General features: G+C 42.0%; 1 protein-coding gene across 1 annotated transcript; it reads left to right on the plus strand.

The window, feature by feature from the left end:
• The first annotated feature begins 4187 nt into the window (after positions 1-4187).
• Positions 4188-5342, plus strand: htr1d (5-hydroxytryptamine (serotonin) receptor 1D, G protein-coupled). Its single transcript, XM_061083186.1, has one exon. The coding sequence runs from the start codon at positions 4188-4190 to the stop codon at positions 5340-5342; it is 1155 nt and encodes a 384-aa protein (XP_060939169.1).
• The last annotated feature ends 15021 nt before the right edge of the window (positions 5343-20363 follow it).

The raw sequence follows: 20363 nt of genomic DNA on the forward strand, positions 1-20363 counted from the left end.
ACATATCTATAAATTAACACAATAAAGAGGCTGTTTTTTTTTTCTCTTCTCCCAGGCTTTCTCCAGATAACTGGCAAATATATTTGTCTCGTACATAAACAAATCAGCCTTTGCACATCATCTTTTCCATGCCCCATGCAGATAAGAGTAAAGGAGGGCAGTAGAAATCTAAGTAAAACCAGTTCTATAAATCACTGAGACAGCACATCGGACAGATCTGCTTGGTGTCTTCTAAATTAATGTCTAGTTTCCCCAGTCAAAGGTAAAATAACCTGATGTCGGCTGGGCACGCAGATCTGTGCATTTTAGCCACTTTATAAATAACATAATTCTCTGTACCATTTTTTTATGTCATTTCTATATAACGTATTAAACAAACTGTAAACTGCTCTTCCATTGTATCAACGTGCAAGGCTTTAAATAACATGTCTTGATCCTAGAAGACAAACCGGACTGATGCTCGTGGTTTAGGCTTCAGCAACGGATACTAACCTACAGTGCAGAGATTTGCTACTATAGGATACCATTACACTAAAACAAGCTGAGAGAGCTCTGTTGCTGTTTAGCAGCATCATTAGGATTCAGGAGTCGGTTAAAGCAGCGCTGCACGTGTTTGTCTGTGTGGGTATGATCAGTGCTCTGTGCCCTTTCCTGTGCTGTTAAACAATATGTGCAGCTCCTGGATGGAGGGCAGCCGGCAGTCGACTCCGCTCTCGGCCATTTGAATGTCACAGTGCAGGTTTATATTAGAGCAGGGCAGAGCACAGACAAAACGTTTCCTTGTTCAATTAATGGTTCCCGGAGCTAAAGCTCAAGATCTTATATTGTTACAGCTTGTCACCTATAGCAGAGATTAATTATGGAACTTGGTGACAAACCCACAGTGTTCTAGTGGTGTATGAGTATATATATTAAAGCATATATACCTTTTATCTGCCTGTTTTTTCTGTTTATTAATGATTGAAAGTAAATTGTGACTAAAAGTTCTGTATGGACGACATGACGGATTCCCAAAAGGGACGCCGTAGCGTCTCTTTCCCCAAGTAGTGGCTGTTAGTAGTTAAGTCAATAATCTGGCCCCCTCCAGGTAAGCGGATGGGACATCGACCAAACTTAAAAGTAAAAATATGTTGTTTTTATATAAAAAACAGTTTGCGTAAATATTGCGTTTTTCAAGTTTTTTTTCCAGTAAGTTTTGTCTTTATATACAGTCCACACGTGTGACTCATTCAGGGAGCGCAATGTATTTTCCATCAGTGATTCAAACTCATCACCTCAGAAAGGAAACTCTGCATGATGAAGATCACAAAAGGCTCAGACTGGTCAGTCCTGCTGTTTGGTTGAATCTTCACTTTGACCTGCTCCTGAGACAACACTGTCTCTTCCACACAGCAGCCTGTTTTGCTGTCACTGCCAATGCACAATAATCCCTCTCAAGGGCCCAGCTGCCACTCAACACTTCAGCTAATGGATGTGATTTGCAGAGTCGTATCAGGAACAAACACGCGCTCGGAATTATTTGTCTTTCACACTTAAAACACGCCAGCAGAATGTGATTTGTTAAGTGTGAGGAGGCAAACATTTTTTAATTACTTCTGGAAATAGTTTGTTGATTGTTGTCCAGCGGGGTTGTTCTTTTATATTCCAAATTCACTTCACATATAGTTTGTATAGATATGTGAAATACAAAATATCCCCCAAGAAATGAAGTTGTCAAACCTCATTCCAACAACCCAGTGTGTTTATTTGGATCCCTATTCCTCTCAGTCATTTATTTTAACATTTTTAAAGTAATTTGGTAAAAAGGAAAAATATTTTGTGTAAACCATTTACCATTTTTCACAGTGCTGATTAAGGCAACATTTGTGTTTGCTGTGTGGGTTGTGATACAACAACAAGTGGTTTCAACAGTCAAAACTCCCCATTTCAGCTGCACTGAGTCCATTAAATGTGTCACTTAATGCATATTTGCCTCTGAATTACAAAGGGTCAGTATTCATGCTTCTGCTTTTAAATAATACATTATAGCCATCCTCATCTATAGATGGAGAGCTGGAGGGTAGGAGTGTCTTCTGTGGTGATTAACAGTCATTTGAAGTCCTCGTCCCCCACTGGGATATAACACCACATTTCACTTCCTATCTCCTTCAGCGTAGTTGAAAGTGAGTCAGCTTTCCAACCTTGTGAAAATGTTTCTTTACCTGGAGGCAAGATGGTCAGTTTCTCTTTGTACCTCAGTGATCCGGCGCCTGAGCCCCTCCAACGGTTAATGTGAAGCAAGTTTCATCCGGTTTATATTTCAGAAGTCTGTCTGTGGCCTTGTCAGTGAGGAAACAAGTTTAGATTGATAATCCTATTTTGTCTTTTAAAAAAATAGAATCAAAGGTCAGGATCGCAGTTACCTCATGTTCTTGTAAACTTGATATATCAGGTACAGCCATTACCACTGGCACACACATTCACTTGGACACAAACAACATTATAATTGAGAGGTCAAAGGTCGAGGTCACATAAACCTCACCAAACCATTTTTTGCCTCTTAAAAACGCCTCAAGAGAATCCTTTTAAATCACTTAGACTCACAGATTTACTGATATACGATGTTGTTGGCCAAAGGTCATGGCTGACAGTGGCATAACGAAATGTTTGTGGCCTCTTGAACTTAAAGCTCAAATCTACTGTTGCAGTTGTACTCAAAGATGAACTAATTAGATTCCAAGGGTCAAAGGTCACTGGGACCTCATATGAGTAAGGGGACTGAAAGTGAACAGGCGGAGGAATACAGCCACAGTTTTTACAGTTTTGATAAACTACAGTAATCTGACAAATATAAATGGTCTTAATGGTAAACATGTACACAGAATTTCCCAGTGGAGCATCAGTGTTTTGAAGATTGTTTAATGTCATGGTTAATGCAAACCAAACTGCTCTTTCCATGAATTGCCTTTATATATTTCATTTGCTTGTCTTGGAGATTTCAACCCCGGTCTTACAAGAATTGCAATAAACCAACACAGTGGCACAGGCTGTGTGGGCGTGAGTCTGTGTGTCAAGTCATGACGCTCCATTTGCAGGTCAGGGTTGAGCTTACAGGTTGTTCGAGTGTATTTACTTCCCCTAATGTGTAGGTGGTTTGTTTGTTTGTGTGTGTGTGTGTTTGCAGAATATGGGGGAGGGGATGACGGTGAAGCTGCAAGTAACTAATCTTCCTTCCTATTTCTCTCTCTCATGTTGTGGCTCCCAGGGCGAAGCTGCTGCCGAGGAAGCCGCGTGAAAGTTGGACACAATCGTCTTTTCTCTGCGGACACTACAGCTGAGAGTTTACGGGAAAGACGACGCCGGGACACGGAGACGCCAACACACAAGCATTTAGAAACGGGGGAACCACTGGGGGGAGAAAAACAATCTGCTGATCATCGCATTTTAGTGGAAGTTTCTGTATACCTGCCAGAACCCTATGGATCTGAAAACACTTATCTACACGCAGACCGGATAACTAAAAAATGTGCTCGTCTGGTTTTGATGGCGATAGTGTTTTTACACAGTTCTGGCTTTCCAGTATCATCAAAGACACAAGGCGCGGCCAAGTTTCAATACAAACCTCAATTTAGAAGGCTCCCACGCAGACTTCGGAATAGATAAGAGCAACAACAAGCAAACCTGTGTATCTGTCGTCATCATCTTCCTACATGCAGCTCCCTGCTTGGCTTTATTGAAGAGGAGGAGCCCATTAAAGCATTGGAGAGATAGGGAGGTTCGGTCTGACGGTGTTGTTGGCAACTGGCTGCTGGTTGGAGATGAGATAAGAGCGCTGGGAAGAGAGGAATGAAGTGACTGTCTGACGGGAGCTGAATATAAATTAGGACTCATCTCTCCTGCAGCTCGACCAGCGAGGCGAGAGAGAGAGGAGCGAAATGGACAAATTGGTAGGTTTCGGTTATATGAGCATTAGTGTAAACTGTCTCTAAAGGTTGGTGGGACTTCACAAGATGGAAAATTAAGGAAAATGTTGTTTTAACTACCTAAAGGAGGATAACAGAGAACTTTCTACAGCTGAAACCAGCAGTGCCACACCTCAGGCCTACCTCAGCGCCATGTCCGAACTGATCTATGCGCAATTTCAGATCATACGTATGAGGCTTTACCAAACCTTCTAGAAACAAGGTTTTAAGAGCAGCACAGGTGAGATGGAGCTGGATAACAGCTCCCTGGACTACTTCACCAGCAACTTCACAGAGATCCCCAACGCCACCAGCGTTCCGCCCTGGAGCGAGGCCACGCTGCTCGGCCTGCAGGTCTCCCTCTCGGCGCTGCTCGCTCTCGTCACCTTGGCCACCGTGCTTTCGAACGCCTTCGTCATCGCCACCATCTTTCTGACGAGGAAGCTGCACACGCCTGCCAACTTCCTGATTGGCTCCCTGGCCGTCACCGACATGCTGGTGTCTATTTTAGTCATGCCGATCAGCATCGTCTACACCGTGAGCAAGACGTGGGCGCTGGGGCAGATTGTGTGTGACATCTGGCTGTCGTCCGACATCACCTTCTGCACGGCCTCCATTTTGCACTTGTGTGTGATCGCGCTTGATCGCTACTGGGCCATCACAGACGCTCTGGAGTACACCAAACGTCGAACCATGCGGCGGGCGGCTGTCATGGTCGGGGTGGTGTGGGTGATCTCCATCTCAATTTCCATGCCTCCACTTTTCTGGCGGCAGTCCAAAGCCCACGAGGAGCTGACTGAGTGCATGGTGAATACAGATCAGATCTCATATACCCTATACTCCACCTTTGGAGCCTTCTACATTCCCACAGCGCTTCTCATCATACTCTACGGACAGATCTATGTTGCCGCCCGCTCCCGCATCTTCAAAACGCCATCGTCCTCTGGGAAGCGCTTCACCACAGCGCAGCTCATCCAGACCTCGGCAGGCTCCTCTCTCTGTTCTCTTAATTCTGCCTCACACCAGGAAGCACACCTACACTCCGACAGCCCTGGAGGTGGCGGAGGAGGAGGGGGGTCGCCTCTGATCATGAACATGGTGAAAGTGAAGTTGGCAGACAGCGTGGTGGAGAGGAAACGTCTGTGCGCGGCGCGGGAGAGGAAAGCAACCAAAACTCTGGGTATCATCCTGGGAGCGTTCATCGTCTGCTGGCTGCCGTTCTTCGTCGGCACTCTGGTCTTGGCCATATGTAAAAACTGCTGGTTCGACCCGGTGCTTTTTGATATATTCACCTGGCTGGGATACCTGAACTCCCTCATCAACCCTGTGATCTACACCGTCTTCAACGACGAGTTCAAACAGGCTTTTCAAAAACTCATGAAATTCAGACGTTTCTCCTGAAAAACCTTAACACCGGATTTAAACTGACTTCTCAAGGAAAACAGGGACACAAAGACAAATAAGATAATGGATAAGGATAGTAATGAAAGTACTGTGCACCTAAATGTCCCATCGTGTGAACACATTCTACGTGTGAGATGTTCTTTATTTTGTAGAAACAGTTCCATGCCATAGCTCTTAACAGTGTATCCATCATATAGACTTATGCATGCATGCTTAAATAGATACAAATCTTTATTCCCGAGGATTAAGGGACTCTTCTTCAAGAGATAAAAGAAGGAGATTTAAAGTTTATTTCGTGTCACAGGGACGTTGCTGTTATTTCTTGAACTAAAGCAAAGATTTAAAACAACTAAAGACAACTGATGTAAGTGTATGAAAAGAGTGAACTCAGAGGGACTGGATTTAATCCGGTGGAAATGAAAAGCCATGAGATCTACATGTATGTTGTCTTAATCTCTGTGTGTGTACGATGCTGCTCCCATAAAATGTTCCTGTGGTACAGTAAAGACCGTGAACCTCCAGAGATTCAGTCAAAATATCTTTATATGTGCAATTATACTTGAAAGTGGTGTATGTGTGTGTGTGTGTGTGTGTGTGTGTGTGTGTGTGTGTGTGTGTGTGTGTGTGTGTGTGTGTGAGTGTGTGTGTCAGGGTACTAACTTTACTGTAATATATGCGTGTTTGGGGAAATGAGGATTGTCGAGTGTTTGATATTTCTGTGGGCTCTCATCATTACAGACTGCATTTCCACTCTGCCTCTGAATATTCACCAAACGCCAGGTGTCATAGCAACAAAAATAGATCCTACAAAATGATGATGATCCCAAACAAAAAGGACCGGCGGCGACGATCAGAGCACTGAGAGCTTTGATATCTTGATGAAGATGTTTGTTTTACCACGTGAATGATTGGATGATGCGGCAAACTGATTAGCTAATGACTAACTGATTGACTTTTTGTTTATTCCCCACCTCATCAGATTGAAAGGGTTCAAAAATGCACCAACCTCTAAGTGGGATGGAAGTCTAGCTCCCCCGAGGCCAACAGTCACCTTGAAGTCAATCAAGCTGCACCAAATTGCAAAAAGACATTAGTCCCCTACACAGGCCTGATCTCTTTTATCAAGATTCATGAAATGTTCCATGTGAAATTAGTGAAAATGTAATTTTTTTAATTAAAAGCTCTAACCCCCAATGTTCAAGAAAGTGAAAAACAATTGCTGGATCTGAATCAAAAAGTTCCATGGTAACCTATCCAGTAGATTCCGAGTAAGCACAAACACACAACACAACAAACAACACAATACAGTAGATACAGGCGTCAGTTTAAAGGGACTGGACGACCTTGAAATTCACTTGATTGGTTTTGTTTCAATATATGCACAGAACTTTTCTGGAGCTGCTGTATGTGAGAACGCAAGTGTTCGAGTCAGTTGCTCCAGACATTTTCCAGGACTTTTCCTGACAGACCCCTGGTTAAATATCTGCAGAATATCCTTGTGAGCCCTCGTGAGAATACAGCAGGAACAAGTCCCAAAGAGTGAGGGTTGATGACGTTGGATTGATGCAAAACTGACAAAAAACACAAAAGAGCACAAATACAGGAAGAAAAAGAAGTGCTGTATACCACTCCGAGAAGGATGTCAACTTGCTGACAACAAGATTTGAGAGCTGTGGTGATCTGCTGGTTTGGATGTGCTTTAAACAAAAACATGTGATTTCCACAGTGGGAGAATATTTCTTGTTCTGCCTCCTGTATGCTCCACAGCAGGCACCACGCCTCACCTGAATCTTCCTGTTTTTCTCACATTTTCCAAACATCTGATCCAGACAGTCTCCTGCTGCGTTCTTCATGTTAGAAGATAAACCTTATTTTATGGTGATTTTCAATAGTTCACATCTGAGAGCAGCTATATAGTTTCTCAGCTGGTGCATTTACATGATAAAAGAAGCAGCTCACAGCAGGTTTGGAATCTGTTCGGTCCACAGATGTAAATTAGACCCGAGTCAACCATCTCCGCCTGTGGAGCAGAAACACATTGTGACCTTATGGACCTCCATCTATTTCTACCATTGATTATTTTTGCCCCTTAGAGAAGCTGCTGGATACACATGTGCTCCACACATCCTGCCTGAAATCGATGGGGCTGGGCCGCCTGCTGAGGTGGGAAATGTTGGAGTTATCACAGATATCAGACCTCACAGCAAAGGGGGATCTTTGTTGAATCCAAGTTCCGTGACCTTTCTTTGTGAGGTTTGCTTTGATTCTGTCGTCAGCTGGGATTGGCCCAAGGTCCTCGTTTAGATTTGTTATTACTTACTATAAATTGGAGTAATATTATTGATTTAAGATTCAGTAGTTTCAGAAAATCAAATCAGCCGGTAAGGTTAAGGTTCCTTTATTGTCTCCCGTGGGAGAAAGTTGTTTTGGATTACTGGTAATGCTGCAGCAAACAAGACCTTGAGTAAAACAACGAGGCAGTTTAGTTCGAGAACATTGACACTGTTAAGGAATTTCCTAGATTTCAAAGGTGTACTTGTCAAAGACACGCACACCTCAATTCATAAATCACAGGCTTAGAGACTATTAGTGGAGCCTGCAGTTATTAAGGAGCCCCCCCTGCTGTTATATCTGCTGTTCCCGTTGAGCTGGCCATTAATAAGTTTAACTGACAGCGGTATGAATGAACGTTCATTAATACATACTCAGAATACAACACATGAAAGGGGCCCTGCTGTTTGAACCAGACTTTGAATTTGAGCTCTCCACTCTAGATACCATAACGTGGATGGACTCAATGGTTGCTCTGTAAAAACTGATACGCTGGCGACCAGTCTACGGTGTAGCCCAACTCTAACAAGATGTGAGCTGTGATTGGCTCCAGATCCCACTGCAAGAGATAATAAATGGAAACCAGCGGAAAACTTTAGATAAACTCATGCAGGGGACTTTCAAACTGTGCGTATCTTTGGAGGTTGATAGTTTGACCTGGGTTCTCAAAGCTTGCATCAACGAAACACTTTACACTCGACGCTGCTCTTCTTTGGGTCCTGAGCAACACACCTGCTGTAACATAACCTTCTCTGCTCCGTTAGATCGTGTAGAAAGTGCTGTCGCAGCTGGGTTACGACTTTCCTACAACCCTGGCTTGTTTTACCAGATGCAGTATTGCACTCATAGATGTAGAACAGGTAGAAAAGCAACGTTTTACTTTTTTTTTTAGAACCTCTTTTTCAACTTCATAGTCAAACTTAAAAAGTTTGAATCAGAATCAGAAATACTTTATTGATCCCAGGGGGAAATTGTGAAGTGGATGGGATGAGCGGTTGTCCAAAAAACTGAATCACAGACCGACAGATACTAACCCTATCCCATAATCCTGTTAAGTTTATCACACTGTGAGTGTACCCAGCTCAATGAATGTGCTCTCTGAGTTTGAAGGTGAGTCAAATTTAACAGTGTTAGACAAATAAAACCTAATTATTCAGAATACAGCATTAAAGATACCACAATTAGCTCAACAGCTATTGATTTTTGCCTGTGGGAATAGCTGGGGCGTACAGATGTGTCAGAAAAACGATACCAGCCTGGAACAAATTACAATAGAGGAGCTTGTTCAGTAAAAGCCGTGCTATCGTTACATCTGGGGTTTAAATCAGGTTTCACGTTGAATAAAGGTTAAAACGCCCAAAATGTAGACGCTTAAAAACCGAAGGGGAGTCAAAAGTAGTCCTGTCACTCCAAATCAGCGCGGGTAAAAGACGGCCTCAGATAATGCTACGCCGTCTTGAAAAGTGGAACTGAAAGGTCAGGACGCACTTAACCTCGCGGGATGGCGACTGTCACTTCTTGACTCGTGTGAGGAGTAAAAGCCAAACGGGACCACGGGGGAGAACAGACGGGGGAGGAGATGTGAATGGAAAGAGAGCGACAGACCAGCAAACAAACCCAATTAGCCAACGGATCAGAAAGGGTGATGCAAGTCAGGTCAAGTGCTAATGAGGTGCCACTTAAACAAAAACCTTGGAATATTTAGCCTCCTGAGAGTAAATGATTAACAGGATCTACTCCATATCCCCTGCTTTTAGCTGATACAGACAGTGGAGCTAAGTAAAAAGTATATGATAAAAAACATCTACTTAATTTGACTGAATGTATATGAAAAACAAAGCAGCCTCATTAAAAAACAGCAGCGTTTAATTGCCGTGGATCGTCTGAGCCTCCGCTGCTTCGCTTGACTGACAAACAGCTGCCCTCACCTCCTGTACATAATTTTCAATATGTGTATGTATGTATGGTGTTGAAACCAAAATCACTCTTCATATTAATTATCATATGGTTCATAGTTGGGGATTATCACTTCAGCACAGCTCAGCAGTTTTCTCCGATTTGCTCTAACAACGGAAACAATTATAGATGTTTCCTATAATGCGAAGTGAAAGAAAGGGACGATTAAAGTGAGGGACATTGGACAATAATAACTAAGAATAGCACACATACGTTCCCCAATGTCCAACAGTCCTTTTAAGAAACCACATATACATTTACTATATCCAGTAACAATTTCCATGGTAATCCATCAGACTTAAATCAGCACTTAAAGCTAAATTCTACTAGTTTCGGAATCAAGTAGCCTTTATCCTCCTTTTCAAACTTCAACTTTCATGGCAACCACACCGTAAATAAAGTTTGACGATGCATCTCCACTTCATCCTGTTGTACAAAAATAAATCTAAAATGTCCCAGATACAGGCGCCACCATCTTGTGACTTTGGAGTCAATCATGATGTTTCACCCTGCATCAAATAACTAATTAAAACCAAACCTGAAAATGAACAAACCTGATGGAGGAATGGTTTATGAGCTATACTGCAGCCAATCACCGGCGGCTGATCAAGATGATTCGTCATGTCATGTCTCTATGTTTTAGATTTTTTAGCCTGGACCAAAGTGGTATAAGAGACATTTACATGGTTCAGGTTTGCCTCTTTAGCATGGCAAAAAAAGAAGAGCCCGAGTTGAGGTGTCACATTTTTACTTCAGAGATTTGGTTTCAGAATGCGTCTTTAACCTGAATATTAATGTCCTCTAAGAGATAAGACCGTCGAGTGTTTCCCTCTGACTTCTCTCTGTGTGAGAATAGAGTTGCAGTAGGTCAGAAAGAAAGGGTACAGTATATAAATTATGCATTGGTCACACCATGAGATGGAGTGCTGCTCGCAACCGCCTCACATTTTGATTAACTGGCACATATGCAGTCCGACAAGCCTGCCTCCACCTACACACACACACAGCCACTTAGGATGCACGGTCCAAATATGCATATTCAATGTGGTCCTCTGCTCCCTATGTTTCCACACGCGCACACGGCACACAGAGACATCCCCGCTAACATACATGATCGCAAACACAGGTGATGAATGATTCAAGAGGCTGGATGAATATTTTACATTTCATGTTTTGTGCAGCACAGTCAATTCAAATCCCTCGTTATGTACTGTTCAGGCACAAAGGAAACTGTGGGAACTCAAAGGAGAAGGTGCCGCCTCCAATTAGATTGCACTGATATCAATTATAGTGATTCAACTCTGACACTTCTGCAAAGGATAAAGTCCTCTTTTAATACAGAAATTACAGAAATACTGAAGATGGTGATGAGCGAGAGTTGCTGAAGAATAAATTAAACACCCACGCAACAAGAAGTGAAATAATCAATCACCAGTGAAGTGCATCTCTAGGAAAATAATTGTGATCAGAGATTCAAAACAAGCCAAAATCAAGACCATTATCTTTAGTGTAGAACTATTCAGAATACAAATACATATCTAATGCTGCAGGATTGTTTCAAAGATCACTTTGTTCCTTTCTCTTTTCCGTTTTATATATCAACACAGCCAACAGTTTTTTCAACACACACCAAGAATTCATGTTTTATGCATGACACATTCTTTTTTGCAACGGTGTCATGGTTGATCTCAGCAGCTACCACGACCACAAGGTCATCGCCTCTGTTCGTTTCACCGAGTCGCCAGCTGTGAAACGTATAGCGCTGACGGAGACTTATATTTTGGAGCGGATGACAGGGCAGGATATTGAAAGAAAGAGTTAAAGAATTGGGTTTCACAGGGAACACCGCAGAATGCAGTGACGGTAAACCAAGCAGGAAAATGGACTCAGAGGCAGCAGGAGCTGCGTGGTGGTTCGACAGAAGGATTAAAAGCATGATAAATAGCTGTAGGGGCAGAATATGTAGCTGAGAAAACCATTCTTACAAACCCTGCTACTGGAAATCCAAATAATAAATCATACTGGTACAATATTAGAATATAATTTACTGATATTTACATATACAGACCTAGTGGTATGAGAGCCAAAGTATTAATAACATGTTAATAGTACAGCTGTCAATGATAAAGAAGAGATATTATTATCAGCAGGTAACTTGGAAATGACGGCTCATAGTGCCACCTTGGACCTTGTACTGCAATGTCTATGTAGAGCCAACCCATAATGGCATTGGTACCTCATGATATTTATAGATATTGTTAAATATATACAACACATTTGAAAAGGTTAACATCCTCAAACAAAAGGAGGGAGGCTTTCTGGAACCAGCGACTGCTTATGAGTGGGAATCTGGAAAGCTGCACTCATTTTTACAGCTGCTGAAACTAAAATCCTAAACAACAACCTTCTACCATTCTGAGACATCTTCCATCCTGTCCTGACTTCTCCTAACCTCCATGACCTCAGACGTGGCTGATTCAGCCTCGGTTGTCTCACACACACACCATTTGCAAAAGATTGGTCACATGAAGCAGAACCAGAAGTAACCATATTTGGAGGAGCAGTGGGTGGAGCCTGAATGAGGTGACTGCATGTCCACCTACACCTGCGACCTAAGACCTGGACCCAATTGAATGGTAGAATCTTACAATCACACAGTATCCACTCCCCCTACTGTTCTTTTAACGTTTATTTGACTCTAAATGGAAAATTAATTTGCCAAATGAAAGCTATGCTGTATTAAAAAAGACTCGAAGCTAAAGATTGAGACCATAAACTCTACTACTGCAGCATAATTCAAATGAGGCACAAGATCATTTTCTCATAGACTTTAAGAAAATGATTTGACCAATCAAGAGAATACAGATTTCAGGCTCTGTATTGACTTTACTTAACAGACCCGTAGTCGTACGTCCATTTTTTACAAACAGTCAATAGATTCAACACAACCGAGCTGCATAAATCTGCATTCAAGTTAGAGCCTTGAAGTTACAAAATCAGCCTTTGATATTCTCCTCTCTGGACAACAGTGAGGTGCTTGATGGGAAAAGGTCGGGATATTAAAGGTGATGAAAGGTCTCTGTAACATTCTGGTCACTGAGGCTTTGCCAATTAGCAAACACATGGCAGGTAAAGTCTTTTTATCGAGGAAATGGGCAGTCACTATGGAGAAGCAGATTAAGAGTAATGTCAGCTACCATAACAACAGGTATTGAGACTGACACTGAAACTGTCGTCTGCATACAGCACACCCGCATGTTTACGTGCACGGGCCTGAGAACAGTAGCTGCAGGCACAATTCACAGAGACAGACACGCGAAGACAGATTGCTGCACAAACATAAGCGAAAAACGGTGTTGGCTGCCATAACAATCGCACAGTGACAGTGTGTACTGCTGTGGAGCTGCCACGGGGAAGTTGTTGGGTTTTCAGGTGAGAGGAGAGAACGACACACACACAGTTGTCTCTATAGTTGTGAGGACACTCAGTGACATAATGCTTTCCCTAGCCCCTTACCCGAACATCACAACTAAATGCCTAACCCTAACCCTAAAGTTTGAACTTATGAACAACACGAATTTGTTAGGATTCGGCCAAAATGTCCTTATAATGATGGTATTGAACCGAAATTGGCCCTCGTAACTATACAAAGTACACACACAAACACACACACATACACAGCCAAGAGATTGTCTGTTCCAGTCAGATCTCTACTTTGGAGCAGCTGAACCAGAGTTGAACCCAAATGGAGTGAGGCATGGCAATCATCTTTATTTAATGAAGTTTCCCTTGATCAAATTATTTAAAGCAGAAAAGCAAAATCTGGGGATCCAGATTCGGGAAACCAAACAAATTTAAGAAATCATCCAATTCTTTTATTTTAATATTTATTATTCATGAATCTATCTGTTTTGCTTCTTCTTTGACTGCAGAGAAGGAAAATATGATTTTAATTAATGTATCAATCTATATGTAAATTGACAATATGTAAATGTGCTGTTATATCAATAACATTTTGCACTTAGAGAAAGGGTAAGCACTTATTATAATTATAATAATAATAATGTTATTATTATTATTATAATGTCACATTAAAGCACTGCTGGATTGGTGAAGATATCTGCCCCATGATCCGAATGTCGTAACAGCAAGAAACAATTATGTAATATGGATAATGTTACATTTATCATTCAGAGGCAGTTACATTATTACCAAATTAATGTCTGAACATATTCTTGATATGAAAGGATTTTTATATTAAAAATTCTGAACCTGGCAAAGACACAATTCACATGAATGGCCCTTTAAAATGAATGATATATTAATAATAATACCTCATAAAAATATGAATTGTGTCTAACACGCTCCACATGTATAATATGTTCTCTTTTTTTATGGGTAATGGCAAAGGCTGCTTCGTTTTCGGCATTTATTCAAGTACAATAGGATGTGAGCCATCAGTGTTGGGCTGCGTCTGCATCTGCACTGCTGAGATCCTCCCACGTCGTCCAGTGACAGCTCCAATAAATACTTCATAGCTTCTGCTCCTTCAGTGAGAGTTTTCCACGAATAAAAAGCAGACTTCTCATTTTGCTCTGTTACTACACACACTATATTTCAGCTTTGAACCAATTTGCTCTCTAGACAGTAATGAGTCAATCCATCGAATAGATATTTCACAGGATAAAATCTGTATTAATGAAGACGTGTTATAATTAAGCCTCCGTCTACCAGGACATGTACACGTCTGCACAGCATATCATCACAAACGATCAAATACTTCACCAGATGTGTCAGTCTGGATCAAGTAGTTTTAGTAAGGGAGGTAGCAGGTCGTCCACTAACCGGCAAGTCGGTAGTTTGATCCACAGCTCCTCCAGTCACCAACATATTGAAGCTCAAATTGCCCCTGATGCATGAAAATGTAAGAAAAATGTAAATCGCTGTATGAATGCTTGATGTAAACTTAGAGCTGGATAAGCATTATATAAATACACTACATTTACCCTCTCTAGAGGCTGAATGCTGCCGTGGCTAAAATGTACTTATTCACTGGAATACACCGGGTACAGAAGCTACGCAGACATTTAGAATTATTGCAGTGAACATAACAATACATCTGTTCTTTCTCCACCAATATCAGCTCCCACAAACAACAAGGGCGGCAATGTTCTGAACGATCCTGAAAATCTGGTCATACCTTCCAGCCAAGTAACGTGCACTCACACAACCGCACACGCACTCATGCACACACACATAGAAAACCGAAAACACACATAAAAGACACCATCATAACATTACTCTGACCTGGAGGGGAACAGAAATCTGCCAAACAACAGAAAAATAATTTCATCAGACTCCTCTTTGTAATATTCTGCCTTATATAACCACAGGGTGAGATTCAAAATCCGAGTAATTTTCGTACCTGCTTTAGTATTAAGACTCTGAAGTAAGAGGGATTCATTAGTGTGTAATGGTAAAATAAACAATCCGCTTTTTGTGCAATTTTGAAAAATAGCATTTTCATTATTTTACAAAGCCATTGCGGAGGGAGTCATAATTTAGCTGAGCTACAGACACATGAGCTCGAAACAATTTATTTGAGTGAAATTTTTTTTAAAACATGTATTAACAAAACCAGTAAATCCCAACGATTATGTTGTGATTTTATGACCCACTAAAAACACATTTATTATAGATATACTGTAAATGCGTTGGGAAAATTATTAATTTGACTCCCTCAAAACAGCCCCAAATATGCAGCCCCATCCTTCCCATCACTCTGAGGTCCTGATGTTGAAATGTAAATGTGTTCTTCTTCAGGGGGATTTTGAACTTCATGTCTTGTGACGCAGCCTCATGTTTCTGTCTCTGTGGCACTTGAGTACATTTATAGGTCAAGTTGGATGGTATCTGATTTGAGTCAAGAGCACAGCCTTTTATCAATGTGGAGAAGTCGGCCTTTCTGTCAAACCCCTGTCTCGGTCTCCAGCCACCTGTACTCTCCAGATTAGCCCGGGCTGCCGGCTCAATTTCTGACCTGGGTGGCTCACCAGCAGAGAGGAACTGAGCCGAGCCGCACAGTGAATGCTGAGGATGGAGAGGAGAAGAGATAGGATGAAGAAATGTGAATAGGACGGAGCGAGAGAAAAGACGGAGATAGTCAGAGGCGTAGAAGAGAGGAGAGAGAACAACCACAGGCTGACAGACGGACAGTGTTCTTTTATTTTATCAGATGTACATTTTACAGTTGGACTTAATCTCAAAATGTGGTGATGAAAGTAGAAACACTGCATAACTTTCCTACAATCCTGTGTCAAAATCCATTCATACGATTTACAACTTTTCCTTCTCACTAATCAAATTATAGGAAAAATATAAGACTCTCGCTTGCAAAACTTTAATTTTCTCTCTTGCAGTCTCAATGCTGACTCAAGTGACAAAAGCCTTTTTTACAACTTTTTTTCACATATGCAATAGTACTCCCCACACTTGTAAACAGACTTTGACATATACAAACTGTTGAGGCTTCAGTACCCTTCTAATAAAGGTCTTGTCAGATGGTTAAACAATGTTGGAAAAGAGAAACCCCCACAATAAATCTCAATTAAGCTGTAATATTTCAGCCACGTATTCATGTACATTTTGGCACAGTATCTGTCTGGGTCGATTCTTGTTCCTTGAGGTTCTGACAGTTTTATTTAGGGAACTTGGCTCCATCTCCTCTGTTTGATTTAAAGTCCAGATGTTCCACATTAGCCAGCGTTTAATCCCACTCATGTAAAACATATCATTTCAGTCCGTAAATAAGCAACAACAGGAATATATAAGACACTTAAGCCTTGAATTGTCTGTGAGGTGTAAGCCAATCAATCAAATTGTGGTAAACTAACAAAAACAAAGCAATGAAGCTTCTAACATCACTTGTTTTATAATTTGTAATTTACATATATATATATTGTATCAAAAAGATTTAGATAATGGATGGAGGGTTGGATGGAGTGTTGGATGGATGGAGGGTTGGATTTGATGTAGGGATGAATGGTTGGAGGGATGTATGGATGGATGAAGGGTTGGAGGGATGGAGGTATGAATGTTTTGAGTGATGGATGGATGGATGGATGGACTGTACTGTATAAAAGTGAATCTAAATTGAAATCTACTCTGCTTTGTTTGCAGCTAAATCCGATTAGAGCCTCTCTGAGTCCTCAGTCCTTCTCTTCCCTCCTTCTCTAGCTCTCCCTCCCTTTACTCCTCCCTCTAATGCACTGACAGCTGCAGCTGTGATAAGCCTTTTCATTTCTCTTTCCTACATTTCATGACAGATAAAGGGAGGTAAAGACCAAAAAAAAAAAGGGGAGAAGAATGTCTTAACACCACACAAAGGGGTTTCAGTCTCATTGTTGACATGTCCCCCACAGTGTAAGCAGAGCCTGCAGACTTCATAGCTCCTTATAAGAGCGATTTCTCTCCTCTCGCTGCTGCAGCAGAAGAGAAATCACCAGTTTCTTTCATCACAGACAAAGACGGACAGAGCAGTGTGAGAGCAAACATCAGAGTGACGTGGCGGCTGTAGATACTGTCCGGACTGTCAGTCCGTTCCAGCTGAGAGAGCTGATCACAGACCCATGACGGCAGGACCTGTTTGAGGTATAGCTGACTTAACGGGAGGGTTTACCCTGACCTGGTTTACAATGCACTGCCGTCACTTGGCCTTGCAGAGGGATGATGTGTTTGAGAGAATGTTTGTGGGTGCATGTGTTGATCAGTGTGCGTCCGTGCAGGCTTGTGTGGGTGTGGACACACAAGCAAACAAGTCTTTCTCTCTATCTTTTGTACAACTAATCATATAGCCATGTTAACACATTTTTAATTTAAAATACCAACAAATTACCTTAACAGGATTATGTTATTTTTTGTTTAATGATAATAATGTGTGGCCCCTCTGTCAGGTTAAAGCTGGACTGTGCTAACGTGCTCAACGCTTGGAGCCAGCAACAAGAGAAGTACAGAAGAAATAAAATCCACTTCCAGATTAACACACCCCAGGTTAGCCAGCTGCCTCTGCCTCCTTTTTTGCATTAGGGCCACGCGTATTATGCGTCTGCAAAGCAAATATCGTGGGTCAAAGTTCACCGATGTTGACCTCCATGCGACGCCACTCTGCGATTTGTATAGTCACGGGAAGCAAATGTTTTATTTGTCTCCACACTCTCACGTCCTTAACGAGGCTTAATGTAATGTGGTCATTGCGGCAATAGCCAATCAAATCGCATTAATACCAAAAAGGGAGGCGAAAGCAGCTGGCTAACCTTGTGTGTGTCCATCTTCTCTTTAGCACTCTGTTGAAAGCTAGCATGGAAAATTAGCATGCAAGGCAGCAATGTTGCCACTCCCAAGCATTAAACTGCGGTTGTTGTTGTTATGACGATTCACCGGCGCTTAGGGTTGAGCATCCTTTCCATCAAGCATTACCGCATTAAAGGCTCTTATATACTTCTACGTATCCGTTTCTCGGAGAGGTCTCAGCGGGAGACAAAGTGTCTTTTTGATTTTTACTTCTCCGACGACTATCCGTCTAAAAACAATTCCCCGCCAAACCCATAGGTGGCGCAACGGAAGACGAGCTCAGGCCTACCCCATTTGGGAAGAAGAAGTCCACGTGTCTCTGTTGACATGTTAGCTTGCGTCCCACACACTGAACCATGGCAACTAACAGATCTAAATAAAGTGACACCCAGCGTGTCAAGATGCTGATGTAATCGTTTCTTAGCGCAGCGGTTCCCCGGTCTTGTTTCCGAACTGTGTTGCTGATTCCACAGCTTGAATCTGCTTGAGGCTACATGTAGCTAGAAGCTACCCGGACCTAGCTCCCCCCCAGCTTCCACACACAGTCAGCAGGGACTCCCGGCACTAACTACTACCCAGTGTTTGCTTCTAACCTGACGGTATTGTAGAAACAGTGTCATGATAGAAGTAGAATTAAAGTCGTGACGGCGGGTTCTTGCACTGTTACCACCGCAGTTAGCATGGTGGCTAGCCTAGCCCGCTAGCCTAGCCTGCTAGCGCCGTTTTGATAGCTCGTTATAACCGTATGTGACCGTGCACACATGCCCTCAGTGCTCTAACGAGCCACCGTCAGCCGGACAACTCCGCTGGCTTAACACACACGTCACATTAATCGTAGAATCATAGTTGTGTTCGTGTTTGTTGCTACAAGTAAACAGAAAGTTTGAGGTCCGGAAATACGGAAATGACGTCATACGGAAATGATGTCGTTCGCGGACCAATCACAGCCAAGATCGGTCCGTCGGGTTTCCAAAATGAAGACGGATAGTTAGAAAAATCAGACGTGTACGAAAAGCTGTCGGAGGCGCTCGGAGAGGACGTTTCACGACGGATAGGGCGGTCTTATCTGTCCGTAATAGAAATAACGGAGAGGCATAAATTGGCCTTAACGCATACATGTCAGTTCAGTGGTGCTGTTTTGCTCCATTTCCACTCTCAATGTTATGCTATGCTAATAGACTGCTGTCTTCATATTAATTGGACAGATATTTCATTGATTTTCTAATAACTCTCGGAAAGCAAATAAGTGTTCTCCAAATGTCTAATTATTGCTGTGAAAAGCAAAGCAAAACTCAAAAAACTCCCACAAAACTTTCATTGACCTCATTTACACGAACACTAAAATCTTGACTATTGGCCTTATTCTGAATAAGACATTATCACGACTATGATGATTGCATGAGTTGCTAATAGAATATTCCATTCATATTCCGGTTCAGTTACAGCGTATAGCTTGATTCTGACTTATGGCATTACGTAAAAAAAAACAAAAAACTGAAATAGTTTCATGTACACTGCCATGAACCGTTTGGGGTGTAGTCTTTCGAATTTCACAAAAGCTACAACTCCTTTTGTGGAGTTAATATGGGTTACTATTGAAATATTGATGTTCATGTAAGCATTTCTATTGTGTGGCAAAGATTTATAATGTAAGTGTGTGTGTATGTGTGTGTGTGTGTGTGTGTGTGTGTGTGTGTGTGTGTGTGTGTGTGTGTGTGTGTGTGTGTGTGTGTGTGTGTGAGAGAGAGATGCATTTCCCTTGTATCACATGTATTTATTTAAAGCCTGTTTGTGTTTCTGTGCATGCATATGCATGTTTCACAGATGGGGAAGACATGTGCAAGGTGACAGTTCCTTTTTATGTTTCATAACCCGTTGACTGATAACGTGGCTCTTAGCTCTACAGGCTCATTTCAATACGATAATCCCTGACGTGCCTTTGTCTCGAGACCTTAGAGGCAAAAAGGAGAGAAATACCTGCAGTTAAATCATATTGTCAGTTCAGCTCAGGGCTCGAGGGAAGAAGCAGAAGACTCTGGTTCCCTCACAGAGACTTAACTGGGCAAAAGCGATGAAAAAGTATACAATTCCATAATACAATTCCATATTTCGGTTTTCGAGCCAGTATCTTACTGATTCACAGCCTGCTGTGTTTTAAAATGTGGAGTGTCTGTATTCACAACCATAAGTGTGTTTCCTGAGAAGCAGAAAACCTGAGGGCTGTTCTTTGAAAGACAGTCCCTTCTGACCCACAAAAGAACTAGACTCTGTAAGAGATGTTGTTTCTGAGGAGAGAAGCTAAGTTGAAAACTCATGATCAGGATGTTTATGGTTTTCACAATTGTTCTTTCTATTCTGACTTTTATTATTATAGAAAATGAC

This window comes from Limanda limanda, chromosome 12 (genome assembly GCF_963576545.1).
Source record: "Limanda limanda chromosome 12, fLimLim1.1, whole genome shotgun sequence".
NCBI classification, from domain to species: domain Eukaryota; kingdom Metazoa; phylum Chordata; class Actinopteri; order Pleuronectiformes; family Pleuronectidae; genus Limanda; species Limanda limanda.

Bases quoted from the DNA above. Each gene is read 5' to 3' on its own strand.
- htr1d (XM_061083186.1), top strand. From the start codon at position 4,188: ATGGAGCTGGATAACAGCTCCCTGGACTACTTCACCAGCAACTTCACA.